The 12566-nt window shown below is 38.7% G+C and overlaps 1 protein-coding gene and 1 non-coding gene across 3 annotated transcripts in view; one reads left to right on the top strand and one right to left on the bottom strand.

Moving 5' to 3' along the window:
* The window catches only part of LOC129790126 (protein phosphatase Slingshot), a 61271-nt gene that overhangs the window by 17476 nt on the left and 31229 nt on the right, over positions 1–12566 (top strand). For both annotated transcript variants that reach the window (XM_055827404.1, XM_055827403.1), the window contains exon 3: positions 2238–2511. In XM_055827404.1, the coding sequence (XP_055683379.1) occupies positions 2238–2511 (274 nt within the window). The remainder of the gene's footprint in view (positions 1–2237; positions 2512–12566) is intronic.
* On the bottom strand, positions 3834–3906 carry Trnak-cuu (transfer RNA lysine (anticodon CUU)). Its single transcript has one exon. It is a non-coding gene; the product is annotated as a tRNA-Lys (tRNA).

The following is a 12566-nucleotide window of genomic DNA, read 5'->3' as shown; positions in this document are numbered from 1 at the left end:
ATACCAAGTTGAGCGAAATCGGACAAGCCGTTCAAGAGATATGGTTCTCAGAACTTTTCAAATTCAAGAATTTTTCAAATGGTTATATTTTCTAAACGGCGACATAGATTTCCTTCATTTTCGGACTGGTGCAAGATTATTAGTCCTGCTACAACATATCAAAAATTCAAGGAAATCTATAATCGGGGTTCGAAGATATTGCCCCTTAAAGTTAAGCAATTTTTGTTTTTGTTTTTAGCGCCTCTTGCGGATGTTTTTGAAACTTGAAATGTTCTAGTCAGTTGTAGGGCTTCGCAATACCTTTCATTTGATACCAAGATGGTCAAAATCGGTCAAGCCGTTCTCGAGATATATCGAAAAAACACTTTTTGCTTTAGGTCGCCATATTTGCTAAACCGCTTGACCGATTTTCAAGTATGAATTGTAGATGAAAACGTCTCACTGAGCTCTACAACATACTAAAATTTCAGACCTCTAACTATAAGGGAAGTGGTTGACAGTAGTTCAAAATGGCGGACGGCGGCCATCTTGGATTTTGAAAATGCGAAAAAATGAAATTTTACACCCAGATTTCTATATAAAACTTCAAACCGGAAGTCTCTATCTATTACCGTTCTCGAGCTATAAGGCAAAATGGGGACCAATGGCAGGCCGGCCGGCCGGCAGGCCGGCCGGATCAAAAATTTCCACCACCAGTTTTGGAATGTGGGTTGTCTGAAACGTGCTCATACCAAGTTTGAGCCCGATCTGAGGTGGTCGATTTTTCCTACGATTACAATACTTGGTGTTGGCCACGAAGTGGAACACCAACTAATTCTGTTAAAAAAAATTAGTACACCTAATAAAATAGATTTTGTGAGTTTATAAAGCTAAAAATAAAATCAATTACGTAATTTAAAAAACTATGAAACAAATCTGTGCAATATTTTTTAATGCTGGACGACTGAGGTTTCTAACCTCAAAAGTTTGATCATCATTTTCTCTCAAAAAAAAAAAAAAATCAAGTTTTCTTTCGGCGTTCTTGAATTAATTCAACTTTTCTACACGCTGATGTTGAACTTATCACGGAATGTTCAATAGATTTTAATTCTGTGGCGATTGAAAAAAATCGATTTGGCCACAAATCCTCATAATTGATTTATGCCATTATGATGCGAATTTTTAAAAAGGATTCCTGATCAATATTAATAAGCCAATAATTTTGTTTAATGCATTTTTATGTTTTTTTTTCTTCAAATATTAAGGGGGGTCTCTTGGAAAAATTGTTTGAATTTACATAATTTTTAATGATGTAAATTTCGGGGTTTTTCTTAAACATGGTTTTCCGATGTAGGTTACATTTGAAGCGTAATTATTGAAGTGTAAGAAAATCACTTTTCGCCATCTTGTGATTTTCCGACTTTTCCATAGAACTGCCCTAAAACACAAAGGTAGGTTTTTCTCAGGATCTACTGGATGGATTTTGATGGGGTAAAAAGCATATGAAAGAGGAAATACCAATGCAGATTTTGATGTAGCGGAATTTTGAATTTCCTTTCTGGGGCTGAGAAAAGTGAAAAACGTCAAAAATATCAGAAGAAAGTCACATTTTTCCACTTTTCTCAGCCCCAGAGTGGAAATTCAAAATTCCGCTACATCAAAATCTGCATTGGTATTTCCTCTTTCATTTGCTTTTTACCCCATCAAAATCCATCCAGTAGATCCTGAGAAAAACCTACCTTTGTGTTTTGAGGAAAATCTCAAGATGGCGTCGCATTTAAGATGGCGGAAAGTGATTTTCTTACTCTTCAATAATTAGGCTTTAAATGTAACCAATATTGAAAAACCAAGTTTAAGAAAAACCCCAAGAAAAATAAAAATATTTAATTTCACCAGCTCTCACAAGAGACCCCCCTTAAATTCTAAATCAGTCTAAATAAAAAAAATCAGTTTTAAAACACTGAAAAATAAAATCATAACCATTAAGCAACTGTACAAAAAAATATAAGTACATTAATCTGGGACACCCTGTATGTATATTTTTATATAAAATTCGTCATGTTGGTTTGATGACCCGCTGAAAATTTGTATGCGATGTAAGTTCCCTCGGTTAAATTTTTTCGCGATAGAGAGAAAGAGATTTCATCACAAACATGCTTTTGACCTGATTCCACATATTTGGCATTCTTTTATTCATCATACAGAAGGAAGTATCTCACACCATATAAAAAACTTTTCATATTTTCTGCTTTGTGTAGCCTCAGCGAGTGCTATTTTGCTGGAAAAGGATCAGCTCTTATGCTGGGATCGAATGAGCATTTACGTAGCCCATGTGATTTGGGTCGTTTGAGTGTTATTTCCACGTGTTCATCATCAACATCGATGTCTTCGGGCAATACATGCCCATCTACGGGGCAGGTGGCATCAACAGGTGGCGCTCAGGCGACATCTAGTACCACCAATTCATCCGACATCCATCAGCATCTTCAATCGATGTTCTATCTTCTGCGACCGGAGGAAACGCTCAAAATGGTAAGTTAGTTTTAGCTGTGATTCTTTCGAAGAAAAGAATAGCACAGCTTCTGTGTACCACCTAAAATGCAATGTTGTCCGATCGGGCTCAAACTTGGTATGAGCACGAATTAAGATTCCCACATTCCAAAAAACGTATGCTCAAAAAATTTTTTCCGTCCGTCCGGCCGGCCGTGGCATAAAGTTTAATTGCAGGAGAACGGTAATAGATAGAGACTTGCGGTAAACGGCAAAGTTTAAATATCAACTGGAAGACATCCGATTATGAGGTCAAATCCACCCCGCCTCCCCTACACTCATAGAAAAAATTCTGTATTTATCACTGCAAAAGTGGTGTTTCATATAAGAGAATTCCGTATTTATCACTTTGCGGTGATAAAACGGGAGTTTGTTCTATGAGTGTACGTCCGCCATTTTGGATAACCCCCAAATTTTGTTTTTGCTATATCTCAGGCCCTATTATAGCTAAAAATCTGAAATTTTGATATATTATAGGGACCATCAAGACCTTTCCAACGATACCTCATTTTCGAAAATCGGCCAAGCCGTTTAGCCAATATGGCCGTCACAATTTTTTATCGAAAATCGGCTATAACTCGAGAACGGCTTGACCGATCTTAATCAACTCAGGCTCAAATGAAAGCTCTCAATAAGCCCTACAACTCTCTAGAACATCTGAAGTTTCAAAAATGACCGCTAGAGGGCCAAAAATCAAAAACAAAAATTGTGATTAGTTTTCGATGAATATCTCGAAAACTAAATCATAAATTTTGATTAAACTTTAGTATGACCTTTCCAACGATAGGTCATTCAAGAAAATCTATCGAGCCGTTTCGGAAATATAGCGCTCTAAAGTTAGCATTAAATATCTCGGGTTCTGCTGGTTCGATTTTGATCAACTCAAGTGCAAATGAAAGGTTTCGTAAAACCCTACAAATGTCTAGTACATTATTATTAATGTATACTATACTGCTATATATATTTTACCGTTATATTTTACTTTGCATTTACATTTATTTATTATTTTCAATTTAAATTTATATAAAATCTTTTTCTTTTTAAATTAAATAAAACAGTGTAAAGTAAATTAATTAAAGTCTAAATTTATAATTTTCCTTTTTATTAATTAAAGTGAGGTTTAAGTTAAAATTTTCTTTTTAATTAAAACCCCCAAATTGTGCGATCTTTTCCTCTCAAAAACCCCCGGTGTGCGATCTTCTAAGAGATCTGGCGCCCTTAAAGAAAAAAGCACACCGGCAGGTAAGTACCTATACAAGCTGGCCGAAAAGAGCTGGAAACAGAGGACATCGTTACAAATTTGGAGCCCTACGTGGGGCTCGAACCCACGACCCTGAGATTAAGAGTCTCATGCTCTACCGACTGAGCTAGCCGGGCTATACTCAACCATTCGTCATCAAGTGCGACAGTTCCGATTTCGGCGCTGGATGATGCCTACTACAGGGAAAAGGAGATGACCAGCGTGTGATCTCCTACTACTCACACAAGTACACGGCAAGTCAAAAAAAATTACTCCACTACCGAAAAAGAATGTTTAGCTGTTGTACTTTCAGTAGAGCGGTTTAATGATTATATAGAAGGTGCCAGACTTTTTATCACGATGCATAGAAGCAGTAGAGGGTAGTTCAGAAGATAAATGGTTTAAAAATTTATATAAAAAAGTATCAGAAAATCCGTCTGATTTTCCTGATAACCAAATAAAAAGCGGGAAACTATATAAAAATTGTTCATTTTTAAATGAAGATAAGATTAGTGAACATAAGTGGAAATTAGTGGTGCCGAAGGAGGATAGACCGGCAATCTTACTAAAATATCATGATGAACCCACAGGAGGTCATTTAGGCTATTTTAAAACTTTTCATAGAATTTGTGAGTTCTTTTATTGGTCAAAAATGAGGCAGGAAGTAGCTGCGTACATAACAAAATGTGATACTTGTAAGTCGATCAAATCATCAAATTATTCATTAACACCGGCTATGGGAAAATTTATTGAGGCGAAACGTCCATGGGAATTCGTATCAGCGGACTTTGTGGGACCACTAGTCAGGACCAAAAGAGGGTTTGTTTGGCTCTTGGTAGTGGTTGATAGGCTGAGTAAATTTGTCTTATTGTTTCCGATGAGAAATGCCAAGTCGCAGGGCGTAATAAGAGTGTTAAGAGAAAACGTTTTCTCAATATTTTTTTTTATCCAAGATTCTTTTACACGGATTGAGGCACTAGTTTTGTCAGTAAAGATATTGAAAGCTATTTGAAGCAATCATAGATAAAGCATTGGACCACGGCCTCTTATCATCCGCAAGCAAACGCGACAGAGCGATATAATCGGGGAGTAATAACAGCTATTAAGTCTTACATTAAAGAAAAGCACAATAGATGGGATGAATTTTTACCTGAGATAGGTGTATCTATGCGTGCGGCAGTAAGCGAAGGGACCAAGTATAGTCCATACTATTTAAATTTTGGTCTAAATATGATAGCTAACGGACAAGAATATGAGATTTTGGATGTAGGTAACCAGCCTAGTGACGAGAATCGTATTGAGCAATTGCAAAAGTCTCGTGGTAGGGCGAATGAAAACCTCAGAAAAATTCATAAGTCGTCTCAAGAACAATATGATGTGAACCATAGTGCTAAAAATCACGAATTTAGTGTAGGAGATGTAGTATGGAGACGCAATTTTAAATTGTCAAATGCGTCTCAGGGGCTACAAGCCAAGTTTTTTCCTACATGGGTAAAAGCAAGGGTGATTTCAAAGAATAATGATGTGTATATTGTTGAAGATGTGGGAAACGAGTCAAGAAAAGGTCGTTACCACAAAAAGGATTTAAAACCAAATTGATCGCATAGTAAAAGAAACTAAGTTTTCTTGAATGAATATGTTAAATGTTATTAATTTAAATTGCAAATTAGTTGGATCATACCATTCGGATTTATCTATTTCTTAAAATGTCATATAAAAGGCGCTGAAAGACAGTTGTTTTACAGGTATCGGCTCGCGTTGCGTATATACATGAAAAGAGAGTACACACCTAGAATTTTGAAAGTGTTGTAAGGTGGAGACTGATAGTTTCTGATACAAGCTCTGGATTTGATATTGTTTGATGCGTAATTAAAATATAAAATTTAATATTGAAAAATTGAGAGAAAAAATGTTTAAAAAAAAACATGAAATTGGTTTAAAGAAAAATTGTTCTTTGAAGGAAAAAGATAGAAGAAAAATTTAATTTTTTTCTGAATTTAAAAGTAATTGAATATTCCTGGTTCTGTGTATTAAGATACAACTCAGGGGATGTCGTCGCTCCTAAGGTGGTAGCGAGAAGCTACGGAGAACTGAACGGCCCAAGGCATACCGAAAACGTAACCTTAAGGGTCGCAACGAAGTTGATGATGGGACGAAAAATGGGGACATCCATGGTATATCATCTCTCTCGAAAATGAGACATCAGAGTTGGTAGACCTTGGATGTATGGTACGAAATTTTTAGTTGCTAAAAGGAGCAAGTCATCGATAAAGATACATTGTTAAAAAGGCCTTAAATACATCGGACGCTCTCGTAGTTGTATCTTTAAAATAATGAGAAGAAGATGAAGATTGGAGATTGAAAATTGGAGATTGAAAATTGAAAATTGGAGAATGGAAATTTATGAAAATTCTATTTTGAAGAACAGGAATAAATTAAAAGTGAAAGTACGCGTTAAAAATAATTACAAAAAAATTGAAAAAAAAATTAAGCAAATCCAGGGTAAAGGTTGATGAACCGGACGTTAAAATTGAACTCATATTAGAAATGAAGGGTGCGTCTGAGCGTGACCTTAGTAATGAAAAAGATGTGGTAATTTGTTGAGTAGTCGATGTTTTTGAAATAATTACTTTTAGTGCCACAGTAAAGTAAATTTTGAAATATTCGATGGTCTGAGATAACTTTGCATATCTTAATTTTATGTGTCATTCTTCGATGTTTAAATATTATTATGAATTATCATTTTTTTGCAATCTTTCCGGAGGGGAAGGGGGATGATGTTACATTCATATTTTCATGTACATGCGCTAGGCTGGTGTATAGATTTAGGCGGTAGTAAAATATCCAAAATCTTCTCAGGGCAAATGCAGAAAGATCGAAAGATCGGTGGTGGGGATTTGTGGGCTATCGCCAGTTCTTGTGTGAGTAATCATCTTTCTTCTGGAATCAGCTCTCCTAGCTGCAACATCATCAACCAACATCTCCGTGTTTAATTAAATTCCTTTTTGCTAATTATTTGAGAAGTGTAAAAAAGTAAAGTAGAGTCAAATTCTTTCAATTTAAATTTATATAAAATCTTTTTCTTTTTAAATTAAATAAAACAGTGTAAAGTAAATCGACGCGCCCGAAGATTATGAACCATACTCCTGTGTTAAAAGATAGGAATATGGTTCATAATCTTCGGGCACGTCGAAATTAATTAAAGTCTAAATTTATAATTTTCCTTTTTATTTAAAAAGGAAAAGGTTTAAGTTAAAATTTTCTTTTTAATTAAAACCCCCAAATTGTGCGATCTTTTCCTCTCAAAAACCCCCGGTGTGCGATCTCCTAACAGATCTGGCGCCCTTAAAGAAAAAAGCACACCGGCAGGTAAGTACCTATACAAGCTGGCCGAAAAGAGCTGGAAACAGAGGACATCGTTACACTCTCAGATGCTTCCAGCAGTGATTTCTTTGATGTTCCCTGCTTGGGTACTACAATAGGAATTTAGCTTCTCTTCTCGGGTGTCTTTTGCGGGCTTATCGTGAAAGTTTCCCAGCGAATATTTCGTGAAACAGCTGCTGGATTTTTCTTCGCATCCAAAACATCCAAATCAAAATTTCCAGAACACAATTTGAATGCTTCAGCTGTCTCATCTAGAGGCGTATTGGTGGTGTCCATATTTGGCGTTCCTTTTGAAGCTTCCGCAGCAATTTCTTCGTCTTTCTCCCACGACAAAGGCTCAATCAGATCCATTCCAGTGTCATAATCCTTAGAGAAATGGATTATTCTCCTTCCAAAATGTATCCCCTTACCACCTTCATCCAGAGTCATTTCCATTTCCTGCATCAGAAGGGATGTCTTTCCCCTCTCATTTACTTCCTGGGAAGTGAGGTCCGTATTTGCTTCCATTGACTTCGGAATATCCCTCTGAGATTTTCCATCCGAACTGCCAGTGATGTTCATTTCATTGTCATCCTCTGTGGTGAATATTGTTTTTCTCCCTTTCATCGGATCCTTTCTCTGCTCAATGTGTGGTAGAGTCATATCCATGCTTGGCAGGGACTTTTTGCCTTTTGGCACATCCACAGTGACATCAATTTGATTGTTAGACGGGTAGTAAATTGTCTTCCGGGCATTACTGCGAGACTCTTTGGGATGTTCTTCATCTTCCTTGAGCCTCCTGGATGAATCGTTAGTATTCTTTGCACTTTCCGGGAGTACTGAAATATCCAATGCGGGATTGCAGGACTTCTTTTGAAAATTCATCATGAGATCCATTTGATCGTCTTCTGGTGGGAGATCTTGGTGCTTTCTGATCTCCTCAGTGGGAATTTCTTTGAAAGCTGCAAGTCGAGGGCTGCATTGTAAAACCGGCTAAGTCGGTATGAGCTCCGAACCGACTTAACCGGTTTTACAATGCAGCCCTCGAAGTGTGATATTCATTTGATCCTCATTTGTGGGAAAGTCGAGAGTTTTTCCACAACCAACATTTTCGGGGGTTTTCATCAAGAAAGACAAATAATCTGAATTTTCTGGGAGGATTTTCTTAACGGCCCCAGTTCGAAAGATTACTTTATCCCCCGCCGATGGATCAATTTGAAAGTTCAGCATTGTTGAACTGGCTAATGGTTTCGATGCCATAATAATTGATGACCACATCGTCATTTCGGGTGTCTCATTCTCCTTATTGCTGTCTCCTGGGCAAAGTTTCGCTGCATCTAATGGTTCATCGTCAATGTCCCTATCCAAGATTTCGTAATTCTCCTTGGGGGCTGCTGCAGCAGCAATATCGAATACATTGACAACTTTAGGGTCAGATTCTTCATAAGAACTCACCCAAATTGTTTGCTTGTCCGCTCCTTGCATAAATTCACTGGAAAAAAAATATTTATCGTGTAGTAGGCGAGGCGTAAGCCCCTGAGGACAACCTATACCCCACAAAAAAATTCCCGGAGTAGGCTTATCTTCTTTTCTTTTCTTCTTCTATCTAAGGGAGTTATCACACTGTACAGCATTAAAGGCTTAAATTAAATTCTGAGCAAATGGCTCAGAAAACTGAAGTAGGACAGAATGAGTGATGTTGTCTCTCTCTTACTCATGGAGAGGATAGAAAATCAAACACCCCATAAAAAATTCAGATGCCGAATTTCTGCAGAAATCTGAAGAAAAAATCTTCACTTCCCAAAAAATTCTTATGGTGGGTTCTTTAAAAAAAATCAAAGAATATTTTATATATACGTACATTATGTGCATATTACGTATGTAAAATGGAAAATACCCTAAATGCTACATGCATACCTGAAAATTTGTCATCAAATCGCGACATTTAATGTAAATCGACGGTTACAAAATATACGATGTTCGTCCCATACAAAATGTACAGGACTTAACGTAGTACAATTTCGAACCGACGAAATGTAAACAATGAAATGTCATTTTCAAAATTATGTGAAAATTTTATGCCAGAATATTCTTGTTCTGCTTCTTCTTAGTGGCAAGAATTCATTCTATCCCTAAATAGATCTCCAATTTGGGGAGAAATGTAGCATTTTTGAGTTTCTACACTTCATTTCCAAGTGCTTACTTCCTATCCTCCCCGTGAGTAAGAGAGAGACAACAATGTGGTGAAATCATTGTCCTACTTCAGTTTTCTGAGCCATTTGCTCAGAATTTAATGTAAGCCTTTAATGCTGTAAGTCGTGCAAATTCCACAAAAAAATCCGGGGAATTGCGCCACCAAATTTTTACTGACCGTACTTTGGGCCCCCATGAGCCACCCGGCAACTTTTGGCGCCCCAAAAATGAGTTTTACCCGCAAAAAAAAATATTTTAAATCTTTTCATGTCAGTGGGTCGGTCGCATACCCCCTCTTGGCAATGGGAGGGCAAGGTTGGGTGGCTCAGTATGCCAAACAAAAATCTCTTAAAATCATTTGAGCAATTTAAAGGAAAGAATGTTCCAGAAATTTACTTACTTAACGGATGTCTTGCCACTAAAGCTAATACTCCGGACGAGCTTCTTTGTCGTCGTATCCGTGCAATCCGAAGAGTCCGTATCATTTGGTGGTTTCTTTAAAATCTAATGCAAAATGGGCAAGTTTAGCAAAAATTTCACAGCAATTATACTATGGGGGACTTACTGAAGACCTTGTGGCCACAATTTTCTTGTGATTTCCGGGATTTTCACTCATTTTTCACATTTAACACTCGTACCTGCGTCTGTTTCGCTCGAATTATCTCTTGTTTTTGAAATTTCACAGCGCTGTCTGAGTTTTTCATAGCACGTCGAATTCAAATAAACGGCCAATTTTCACGGTTTTCCTCGATCTCAAATACTTTAATATTCAATTCATTCCTGAGATCACTTCCGGTTGTCAGGCAAGTGTCATTTGACAAAAATAAATATTGCTCCCACATATAAGCTCTTTTTCTGTAGAAAATCTTCTTTTTCGTGCCCTTGTGGCACTATTTCCAGGCTTATAGAGGCCCACAGACATAGTTGCGACCTAAACTTAAGTCCTGTGGGCTAAGGATACTATATTGCCTGAAGTAACCCTACTTGGGTTTGCATGCCTATGAAGGTTGTGTTCTATTGATTAGCGACAAGTAATCACATAGACACAGCATGTCTTCTGAGGGCAATCTTCGGACGAATCCTGAAGAGGGTCCAAGCTCTAATGTGCCCCTAGCTAACAGTAAGGGTGTACCAGAGACTGATGACTCCCAAATGGACGAAGACATGACTCCGGATCCAGCCTCAGGAGCTGACATCTACAAGCCTTTCGTAACAGCCAGACAAAAGAGGAAAAGAAGTCCGACCAAAAATCCTGTGGGGAGACCGAGACCCCGGGTGCAGAGCGAGACTGGCACTCCGATAGCTACCAGTAATCGGTTTGGCCCTCTCAGTAGTTCTGTACCTGGGTGTTCCAGGGACTCTGGGTCGCAGCAACCACCAAAGAATGAAAAGCCTGTTCCCTTCTATGTACGTGACGTTACTTTTATCTCTACACTTAATGATAAGATGCAAGCACTCAAGATAACTAAATACGATATCAAGATCCTAAGACGTGGCCTGGAGGCCAAACTGCAACTCTTTAATATTGATGATTATCGCACGGTCCAGAAAGCTTTCAATAGTGAAAATGTATCCTACTATACGTACCAACTGAAAAGCGAACGTGCTTTGAAGGTTGCGATTAGGGGCATCCCACCCACGATGACACCGGAGAATGTATCCAACGAGCTGACGTTGTTGGGCTTCGACCCGCGAAGGGTTACACCTGCTAAAAGTCGTCAAGGGGAGAAAAGCAATGTGTTTATGGTGGAACTGAATGTAACTAGCGCAACTCCGAACAAAACTCACCCAATTTATAATCTTACAAGATTCCTGCATCACGTTGTGGTGGTCGAGCAACCCCATAAAGTTCGCAAGCCTGTCCAATGTTTCAACTGTCAGGAATACGGGCACACGAAAAATAGATGCAAATTGAAGCCCATCTGCGTGGTGTGTGCAGGGAGTCATAAGACGGATGCTTGTAGCTTGGATAAAAGCGACGCGACCGTGAAGAAATGTAACAATTGTGGAGGAAACCACACCGCGAACTGGAGGGGATGCGTGGTGTACCACGATTTCCTCGAAAGAGTAAACCCTAGACAACGAAGGGAACAGAGAGTTGCGAACAATGAGTACCGAATTCGTAGACATGAAATGCCCCCACTGGGAGAAACCCCACCTCCCTCTGCCCCACAAAACCAACCCAGAAATATGACCTATGCGGGTGTCCTCGCAGGACCGCGGATGAATCAACAGGAATCAATGAGCATAAAGCAAGTGCTAGATCTAATGTTGATTATGCAAACAAACATATCAAATCTTCAAACAAACTTCTCGGAAATGATAAAGCGACAAAATTCCATCGACAACAGCGTGAAATCTTTGACGGAGGCTATCTCCAAATTGACAAACAAACCATGAATCCACTCAAAATAATCATATGGAATGCAAATGGATTATCGCAGCATAAGCTCGAAGTCACTGCTTTCCTGCGCGATCAAAATGTTGATGTAATGTTGATTTCCGAGACTCATTTCACCAACAAGAACTTCTTTGCTATTAGAGGGTATATAACCTACAAAACGAACCATCCGGATGGGAAAGCCCATGGGGGCACGGCTGTCATAGTCCGGCGTGGAATTGAACACTATGAGCTTGAGGGAGTTTGCGCGAGGCATTTCCAAGCGACTAGCATCCGTATAGACGACGTTACAGGTGGATTTGTCCTGTCAGCGATTTACTGCCCTCCGCGATTTGCCATCAGCGAGGAGCAATTCACTGGGTATTTTACTGCCCTGGGATCCAAATTTCTTGCCGGAGGCGATTACAACGCCAAACACCGTTTTTGGGGCTCCAGGCTGACCACTCCGAGGGGAAATTCACTGTATGCGTCGATCTGCAAAAACAAATTGGATTGTTTATCTTCGGGGCAACCAACATATTGGCCAACAGACAGGAAAAAAGTCCCCGACTTGATAGATTTTGCAGTCGCAAAAAACTTTAATGTCAATGCGGTATCGGTTGAGCCATGTTTTGACCTATCTTCAGACCACTCACCAATTATTATAACACTCGATTCAAATTCATATCTCAACGGTCGCAGCGATCGTTCTACAGTGAGCATCACAAATTCACGAACAGATTGGAAAAAATATTCTGCAATACTAAAGGAAAAATGCAATTTAAATCAGCGGTTGAGGTCTCCAGCGGATATTGAGGATGCTGTCGAGAATTTTACTAGGACGATTTGTGACGCAGCTGG

This window comes from Lutzomyia longipalpis, chromosome 2 (genome assembly GCF_024334085.1).
Source record: "Lutzomyia longipalpis isolate SR_M1_2022 chromosome 2, ASM2433408v1".
Lineage (NCBI taxonomy): Eukaryota > Metazoa > Arthropoda > Insecta > Diptera > Psychodidae > Lutzomyia > Lutzomyia longipalpis.
The sequence above is the reverse complement of the archived record's forward strand: the minus strand, read 5'-3'. Positions and strand labels throughout refer to the sequence as shown.